The sequence below is a fragment of the Salvelinus sp. IW2-2015 genome, unplaced genomic scaffold, assembly GCF_002910315.2.
Source record: "Salvelinus sp. IW2-2015 unplaced genomic scaffold, ASM291031v2 Un_scaffold2002, whole genome shotgun sequence".
In the NCBI taxonomy this organism is placed as follows: domain Eukaryota; kingdom Metazoa; phylum Chordata; class Actinopteri; order Salmoniformes; family Salmonidae; genus Salvelinus; species Salvelinus sp. IW2-2015.
In genome coordinates, this window is record NW_019943352.1 from 22,222 (window position 1) to 31,752 (window position 9,531).

Genomic DNA, 9,531 nt, shown 5'->3' on the forward strand with positions numbered 1-9,531 from the left:
GAGGAAGAGAACACAGAGAACACACAGAGAGAGACACGAGAGAGACACACACGACACAGAGAGACACACAGAGACAAACGAGAAGAGAACACACACAGAGAGACACACAGAGAGACACACAGAGAGAGACAACAGAGAGAGACAGAGAGAGACACAAGAGAGACGACAGAGAGACACCAAAGACGCACAGAGACGACACCACAGAGAGAAGACACACAGAGAAGAGAACAAGAGTAGAGAGACACAGAGAGACACAGGAGACACACAGAGAGACACACAGAGACACAGAGAGACACAGAGAGACACACAGAGACACAACACAGAGAGCACACACAGAGAGAGACACACAGAGAGAGACACACGAGAGAACACACACGGAACACACAGAAGAGAAACACAGAGAGCACACAGGAGAAGTGGACTTACACCAGGCTGAAGGCCTCTACCAGTGCGATCTCCAGAACAGGTATAGAGGAGACCCATGTGGACCTGCATGGCATTAACAGTCTCCTGGTGACCCTCAAACATCCCCTCAGATGGCAGATCATCCCCCCGGGCTCCGGCGACCCGTCTAGAGACAGATCTACAAAGACAGAGAAGCAAATCAACTCCAAGTCAGTCAACTCCGCGTCAAAAAAAAACAAACAAAAAATAAAAAAAAAAAGAAAGAACCACAAAGAAAAAAAGAAAACAAGAAAACACAAGCAGAAACAAAAAAAAACAAAAGATAAGAGATAGAGGCTGGTTAGAGGGAGAGATAGAGGCTGGTTAGAGGGAGAGATAGAGGCTGGTTAGAGGGAGAGATAGAGGCTGGTTAGAGGGAGAGGAACAGAGGAGCTAGGGGGAAGAGGATCTGGAACTCCTTCTAAACAACGCCATTTCTTTTTTTAAATTTGGCAAAGAGTAAAGTCTACAATACACAGTCCACTCTTAACGACTCTATAACTCTATGGAGATCAAATGTTTCATAGATGAGAAAATTAGCAGAATGCCAGACAAAATGTGTTAATTAGAGCAGTGTGATTGCTGAAGACTGGGCCAAACTTCAACTAGACGTTGCAGCTAGCTCATTGATGGCTACAAGAAGCGTTTGTCTGCAGTTATTTTGGCCAAAGGTTGTTCAACCAAGTACTAGCGTAGTGGTGCCCCCCAAAAAATTGCTTCTGAAAATGTTGAAAAAATAATAACAGTTTATTTATTTATTATTATTTAAATTCAACTTATTTTAGAAGAAAAATAGGGAATTATCTGAGAAAAGTGTCAGGATGCCAATATATCTGTCCAGGCCTGTACATGACAAATCACTCTCACCTCTTGACTACAGAGCTACCATCCATCTCGCTGGTGGAAGTCACCTCGTTGCAGGCCAGCTTCTGGGGCTCTGTCTTCAGTGTGTCTGGGGCTGGGGGTGAGACAGTGGGCTGTGGCCGTGGACAGGCAACGCCGCAGATATCCATGTCTCCATCCTCTGGACCTGAGGTGTCAATGGTGACCACCTCAGCTGGAGCTGCCTGGGGGAGAACGACCATCTCCAGAGAGGAATCAGAGTCCTCCTGCCTCGCCTCAGGTCTAGTGGCTGGTCCTGGAAGCTCTCCCCTGTCCTCTGATGTTCCGGGCAGGCTGGAGGTAGATGTGGAGGAGGAAGTGGTGACCTGGGGCCGGAATCCCCCGCTGGGTTTCCTGCGGGTGCCGAGGAGTCTGACGGGTCGGGAGAAGGTCGTCTCCGCCTCCAGTTCTGTGTCGCTGTTGTCAAGCTGTTGCTCCTCCCCCTTGGCCTTCCTCAGCACCCTCTTCTTCTTCAACTTCCTCACGCGCTTTATGGTCTTCACCTCCGCCTGAGGCGGAGCGATGGACGGAGCGAGGGACGGAGGGAGGACGGAGGATGTTTCTAGATCCTGAACCCCGGCTCTGGAGCTCTTGCGGCTGGATGGTCCTGACAGTGGGGTTGGGTGGGACTTGAAGTTACCCCTGTCTTCTGTGGTAACCTGGACACCCCTCTCTCCTGACTGGACGAGGCCTGGTGAACCTGCTGAGGGGTCCTTCCATTCTACACACGCTCCTACGGGTAGGCTGCTGTCCTCTTGAGAGAGCTCTCTGCTGGCTCTGTGATGCTCAGACTTCCTCCCTCTGACCGGTTGGCAGCTGAGGGCACAATCTAAGAAAGGGAGAACGAGAGAAACAGCGGATTAAATTCAGGCCATTTCTGAATGAATAGTTTACCAGCGTGTGTGGTGACGGCCCATACCTGTGTGAGGGGCTGTAGGGATGGGCGTGGGCTCTGGCGTGGTGCTGTGAGGACCGTGGTGAACTCGCTGGTGGACTGTGACTGCGCTCTCCGCAACCTCCGCCTCAGTGGTCAACCTACCAGGGGACAGGGGCTCCTGCTTGATAACTACTGACTGTGTGACAGGCTGGGGCTGGGTCTGGTGGCTCGGGGACAGGGAGGGGGGCGTGGAGCAGGGGGGGAGGTAGAGGGGAACCTGGTTAGGACTGGGGACAGGGGCTTCTGTTAGAGGCGACAGCAGGTAGGGGGACATCTCTAAAGGCATCTCCTCTTCACAGCTCTTCACTCTGGGCAGGGAATGGCTGTCAACACCACCTGAGACACACACACACACACACACACACACACACACACCAAGAGCCAAAACAGAACATGTTAAAAGCCGTATTGTAAGACATTACAAAAAGGTTCATACATGCTTATAACAAGTTACCCAACACCCATAGAGGCTGGTTGGGGATAGAGGCTGGTTGGGGATAGAGGCTGGTTGGGGATAGAGGCTGGTTGGGGATAGAGGCTGGTTGGGGATAGAGGCTGGTTAGAGGGAGAGATAGAGGCTGGTTAGAGGGAGAGGAACAGTGGAGCTAGGGGGAAGAGGGTCTGGAAGCTTGGGGATAGAGGCTGGTTAGAGGGAGAGATAGAGGCTGGTTAGAGGGAGAGATAGAGGCTGGTTAGAGGGAGGGATAGAGGCCATTTCAAATAGTGAGAAAAGACAAGATGTCACATCCACACCTACTTATTAAAACAAAAAAGAGTGGTCATTTAGTTGACACAAAACCATCCGTTAAAGCCTCGTGGGTCTTACCTTGTATCCCCTGGAGCAACTCAATACGCTTCCTTCTCAGAGTACTCATCTCCATGGAAACCTGAGAGACCATCGAAACAATAACACGACGTCAGGCCCAAGACGTTTGGATGGGTTAAGTTCCTTATTATCATGGATCTCTGGGTAATTTCTGTCTGGGGTTCTACCGCTGTACCTTCCTCTTTCTTTACCACATGATGGGGGACACACACTGACAAGGACTTCCTGGTTGTCCCCAACAGCTCATACCACATGATGGGGGACACACACTGAAAAGTCGACCTTCCTATGGGTTGTCCCCAACAGTTCATACACTGAATGGGGACACACACTGACCAAGCTTCCTTTGTCCTCTGGATTAAGAATGTTCCCTATTTGAACTGAAATGTAATCTGGACAGACCTCAGTGAGGCTGGGCTGGGTAGGTGTAGTAACCTGCCTGTTTGACCACTAAGCAGGCGCGGACATCCACTGTAGGCAGCCCTGTAAGAAGCCTGGCCTGGATCAGGCCTGTTGTCGAACCCCATTGTAGAGACCGCTCAGAATCCTCCTCTCTCAGAGACACCAGCAAGGAGCGATCTATGAGTCCACCTGCAGGCCTCTGGAGGACAATACCATAATTGTTTACTGAGGGACAAAAAAATAACCTGGCCTGAGAGTGACCATCTCGACAGTATCACATATAGTAACTATAGACAGTGTACTGAATCACGTATTATTATATGACAGAGTTACTACAGTATACAGTTGCTACATAACCGCAGTCACCAGCTGTCTTGCTGTCCTAGAGGAGTTGCTACAGTAACAGTTACTACAGTAACAGGATGTTCACCAGTGTCCTGCTGTCCTAGAGGAGTTACCATAGTAACAGTTGCTACAGTAACAGGATGATCAGCAGTGTCCTGCTGTCCTAGAGGAGTTACCATAGTAACAGTTGCTACAGTAATAGGATGTTCACCAGTGCCCTGCGGTCCTAGAGGAGTTACCATAGTAACAGTTGCTACAGTAATTTACTACAGTAACAGGATGTTCACCTTTCTTGGACTTGACCTTCAGTCTTTTAGTCTTCCTCTCTGAATGAGGGATTTCAGGGCATGGAATGTCCCCGGCTGCACGTCGTTTCATCCTGGCTCCCTGCGTGTCGGTCAGCTCCGTCCCCGAGCTGCTGTCCCCCATCACGGAGTCAGGTCTCGGCTGGACCCCTGGTGGCTGGACCCCTGGTGGCTGGACCCCTGGTGGCCCCTCCGGTAGTGCCCCCTGGACTTCTCTCTGTGCTCTGTCCTCCTCGCACTGTGTCCCCTCCACCTTAGGCTGCTGGGGGTCTCTGAAGAACGAGGAGCTTTTCTGCTCCGAGCTGCATCTCACTTCCCTTCCAGCCCCATCTCCGTGTGCCCTCTCTCCTGGCATCGCCTGACCAGGGGTCTGACCCCCGAAGAGAGAGGAGAGGTTGGTGGTCGAGCGGTCCGGAGCCACGCTACTCTCCGAGAGGCTGCGTTTGCGAGGAGTCACGGGGGCGAGGGCTGTTCCATAGGCTCCGACGCCGAAGAGGGTCTCCCACTGAAACCCCTCGGTCAGAGGAATGTCTTCCTCTTCCTGGTCACAGGACACCATCTCTATACCGAACCTGATAAGACGAAGACAGGATACATCTCATGTTCAGTCATCCATTACCATCAACTCCACAGACATTTAAACATGACTGACAGGACATGTGTACTTTTTAAAAAGGTCCCAGATCTCTAAGTGCTTTTGTCTACCCTTTCTGTCATTGTTTAAGCCACGCTATTTTTTGGGGGCATTATGGATTCCCTAAGGAGTTGGCAAGAGAGGAGAAACAGACTGGCACCTAGGCTACCGTTTAAAAAGGCAAGGGGTCTATACACTCAGTGGCCAGTTTATTAGGTACACCATCTAGTACCGTACTATAGACAGTGTACTGAATCACGTATTATTATAGACAGAGTTACTACAGTAACAGTTACTACAGTAACAGGATGTTCACCAGTGTCCTGCTGTCCTAGTGGAGTTGCTACAGTAACAGTTGCTACAGTAACAGGATGGTCCGACTCCCCTTTGCCTCCAGAACATACGGAATTATTCGAGGCATGGAAACATTGCTCAATTATTATCAAGGGACCAAACGTGTGCCAGGAAAACATTCCCCACATCATTACACCAGCGCCACCATCCTGTACCGTTGAACACCAGGCAGGATGGGGCCATGGACTGTTAGGAGGGGAACCCGTTATTGGTAGTCTGCTGCAATAGCCCCCTTCGGTGACCAACGAGCTGTGCGTTCTGTGATGTCGTTTCTGCAACACCACTGTTGTACCGCGTTATTAGTGGTCTGTTTGTGACCCGTCCTGTTAGCTTGTACCATTCTTGCCGTTCTCCTCGGACCTTTCTCGTCAACGAGCTGTTTTCACCCCCACAGGACAGCAGCTGATTGGTTTTTTTGTTGTTGTTTTTGTTGATGTTTTTTTGTTGTTTTTGTCGTACCGTCGTTCTCGATAAACTCTCGACACCCGCGCGTGATCTGAGATACTGGATCTGACACGCCTGGTTACTGTCGATCCTACCACGCTGAACGTCGCTTAGGTCACTCGTTCTGCCCGTTCTAACGTTCAATCAAACAGTAACTGAATGCCTCGATGCCCGTCTGCTTTATATAGCAAGCCACGGTCACGCGACTCACTGTCTGTAGGAACGAACCATTTCCGTGAAACGGAGTGGTGTACCTAATAAACTGGCCACTCAGTGTATGTACCAAGTATCAGAGTAGCAGTGCTAATCTAGGATCAGGCAGCCCTTTATCTCTATAATTACTATACACGGACTATACTAAACATTAGGAACACCTTAATTGCACCCCCCCCCCCCCCCCCTTTTGCCCTCAGAACAGCCTCAATTCGTTGGGACATGGACTCTACAAGGTGTTGAAAGCGTTCCACAGGGATGCTGGTCCATGTTCACTCCAAAGCTTCACACTGTTGTGTCAAATTGACTGGATGTCCGTTTGGTGGTGGACCATTCTTGATACACACGGGAAACTACTGAGCGTGAAAAACCCAGCAGCATTGCAGTTCTTGACACAAACCGGTTCCTGGCACCTACTACCATACCCCGTTCAAAGGCACTTAAATATTTTCTTGTCCAGTCACCCTCTGAATGACACACACACACAATCCATGTCTCAATTGTCTCAAGGCTTAAAAATCCACTATTTAACCTGTCTCCTCCCCTTCATCTACACTGATTGAAGTGGATTTAACAGGTGACATCAATAAGGGATCATAGCTTTTCACCTGGATTCACCTGGTCAGTCTATGTCATGGAAAGAGCTCAGTGTATATTACTATCTAAAAGGCTAAACTGATCCTAGAGCAGAACTCCCACACTGAGATGCGTCATACATCCCTGCTGCAGGTAATTAACCGCTCACCTGGGCATGCCTTTCCCCTGCTGCTGCTTCTTCCTGTGGACTTCCTGGTACACCTGGTCCCAGTTGACACAGCGACGTGACCCCGAGGAGCTGATGAGCTGTCTTAGCGTTGGCTTCAGCCCCGAATCCTTCTCCGCCTCCCCTCGCCTCGTCCCGCTCACATTCCTTATCCGCCGGGCGATGTTCAGATTGGGCTCGTGGCTGCCGCTCTTGGTCTTGGAGCCGATGTGTCGGGTGAGGTCCCTCTTTAGGGCTAAGGGTAGGGTGGGTTTGGTCTGGGTGGAGCCTGAGGAGGGGTCAGAGGTCGTGTGGAGGTCAAGGTTAGGGTCGATGGTTCTCAAGGGGTCACTGTCTGACCATAGCCCTGCGTCTGCTACATCCATGGCCTCCTCTCCAGCACCAGCCACCATGCCCCTCGCCTCCTCCCTCTCCCTCTCCCCCACCGCCTCCTCCTCCCTGGGAGAGAGAGAGAGCACAGCCCCCCCTGGGGACTCCATGGTGGAAGTGCTGACCTGGACAGACTGAACAGACAGGTGGTTGTCTGAGGGAGACGTCACAAACTCCATCGTGGTCTCCAAAGACTCATTAGCAGCAGCTCTGTCCTCAGCTGGGTTAGCTCTGCTGCTAGCTCTGTCCTGTCTGGTTTGTCTAGACGTCTTCCCTCTCTTCTGTCTGTTGTCGTCTCCAACCTTAACACCTTCAGAGCTCTCCACCTGCTGCTGCTGCTGTTGTTCCTCGATGTGTAGCGCCATCTTCTTATCCTTTTTCTCCATCCTATGGTCGTTGGACTCCGTCTTCTGTCCCTCTGTCCTGTGGTGAACAGCAGACAGCTCCACGGTGCACCTCTTGTCTAGCAGTGTCTCCTTGGCTCTCCTCAGCATCTCGGTCAGCAGCTGCTCCTGGTCCTGCTGGGGGGACTTTGATCCCTGCCTCCTCCCCAAATCCTGGCTTCTGTGTCTGGACAACCTGGGCTGGTCCGAGTCCTGGCTGGAGGCTCGGCTCAGCTGGGTCCTGGGGGTGGTAGAGGGGCTAGGGCTGGAGGCCCTACTGAGGTGGGTCATGGGGCCTTGGGTTAGGTTGAGGGTGGGGCTGGAGGCCCTACTGAGGTGGGTCTTCGGGGCTGGAGAGGGTAATAGGGTGGGAGTGGGCGCTTGGAGCCCTACGGATGGTGGTCTTGGAAGGCCTTGGGTAGGTTGAGGGTGGGCTGGAGGCCTACTGAGGTGGTCTTGGGGCTTGGGTTAGGTTGAGGGTGGGCCTGGAGCAGCCCTACCGAAGGTTGGGTCTATGGGCCTTGGGTTAGGGTGGCTGGAGGCCCTACCCAGGGTGGTCTGGGCTTGGTTAGGTTGAGGGTGGGGCTGTAGGCCCTACTGAGGTGGTCTTGGGGCTTGGTTAGGATGAGGGTGGGCTGGAGGCCTACTGAGGTGGGTCTTGGGCATTGGGTTAGGTTTGAGGGTGGGACTGGAGGCCCTACTGAGGTGGTCTTGGGGCTGGTAGTAGAAGAGAGAGAGCACAGGCCTTTGTCTCAAGGCACTCTGATGGCTTAGTCGCGCTGCCCGTTCTGGTGGAGTAGACCAGAGGAAGAGGAGAGGAGGTGGTGTTGTCCGTCTGTCCTCAGACTGGTTGCTCTGTAAGAGGAGCTCAGACAATTGCTGGTATCTACTACTACTCATCCTTGTAGAGATGTCTCTATGCTTCCTGGGTTCCCTCCCTTCGACACTGTAATCAGGAGACTCTGATGCTGTGTCGCTCTCTGCTGTCCTGCTCGCGAGGTCCCGTCTGGACTGAGTCGGCTGCAGACCCGAGGAGTGTTGGAGGTCCAGCGTTATGTCACGTCTGGGCCTCAGGTCAACATCTCTGCCCTGGGCCGAAGGGATCTGGGGGTCTGGAAGGTTGGGGGAGGAGGAGGACCCTTTGGGTGCTTCTCTGAGGGGTGACGGTGGGGGGTGGGGGTGAGGATGAGGGTGGGGGTGAGTCTCCTTATGGGACGGATAAGGGGACCAGCGACAGGCCTTGTCTAGTTTAGGATTACTACCGAACGCCTTGGGCCCCGTGCCGCTTTTACGATCATGTTCTGCTCCACCGGCTGGCCGTTCCTGGTTCTGGTGTCCACCCTTCCTGCCGTCATCCTGCGCTTTAAAGTGAGCGTCTCGGTGTAGCTGGTCGAAGGACCCGACTGGATCCAGCTGGTCGCTGGTGAAGTCCATCCTGTGAAGAGACTCTACGCTGCTCAGCCCTTCCGTCATGACAGGCTCAGCGAGCACACCAGGAAGTCCGTTACCCCCTCTGCTGCTGCCGCCGTATAGACTGGTAGTCCCTCCTCCTCTGCTGTTCTGCTGCCAGGGTCCCCTCCCTCCTCTCTGCTGCTGTGCCGGAGGATGGAGATACTCCTCCTGCTGCCATCTCTTATTGGTTCCCTCCCTGCTGTGCAGGCTGCCACTGCCTCTCTGTCCAGCGCTCCACTTGTAGACGTTGGGTGATTCCTGGGCGTGCCAGGTGGCACTGCGGCCCTGTTTCCTGTCGTGCCAGTTAAACCTGATGTCCTCCTGGGTCTCCCAGGGATCTCGACCCCCAGCGGGGTTCGAGCTGCAGTCCCAGCCCCCCTGCCCCTGCCAGGCAGACCCTTTGCATTTTCGAGGTGGTGGTGGTGTTGGAGGGGTTTTGTTGAGGTATCTCCAGTCCCACAACGCCCCCTTCTGGCAGAAGTACTGCCGTGCGTCACTCCACTTCTGGATCTGTTGCTGCCGTTTCCTACTCTCCTCTTCCTCTCTCCTCTGCACCTCCTCCTCTTTGGCACGCTTTGCAGCAGCCTCCTCCTCTCTCCTGGAGACATGAGAGAAAACACACACACAAGTCAAAGCCACTCACAGCTCCCGTTCATCTGACTGGCATTTTACAGTGCAGTTCTACTGTCTGTCCTGAATCAGCCCTAGTTCAATAAACGCTAGCCTTCATGACATAACATCCTTCATAGACCTGGTCTACGGAGCCTTCATGACATAA

General features: G+C 52.8%; 1 protein-coding gene across 1 annotated transcript in view; it reads right to left on the reverse strand.

The window, feature by feature from the left end:
• Positions 1–9,531, reverse strand: part of znf106a (zinc finger protein 106a) — a 33,973-nt gene that overhangs the window by 11,652 nt on the left and 12,790 nt on the right. The window contains 8 exon segments of the mRNA XM_070439891.1: positions 427–583; positions 1,312–2,155; positions 2,246–2,599; positions 3,090–3,158; positions 3,525–3,716; positions 4,124–4,713; positions 6,532–7,637; positions 7,953–9,351. Of these exon segments, the coding sequence (XP_070295992.1) occupies positions 427–583; positions 1,312–2,155; positions 2,246–2,599; positions 3,090–3,158; positions 3,525–3,716; positions 4,124–4,713; positions 6,532–7,637; positions 7,953–9,351 (4,711 nt within the window).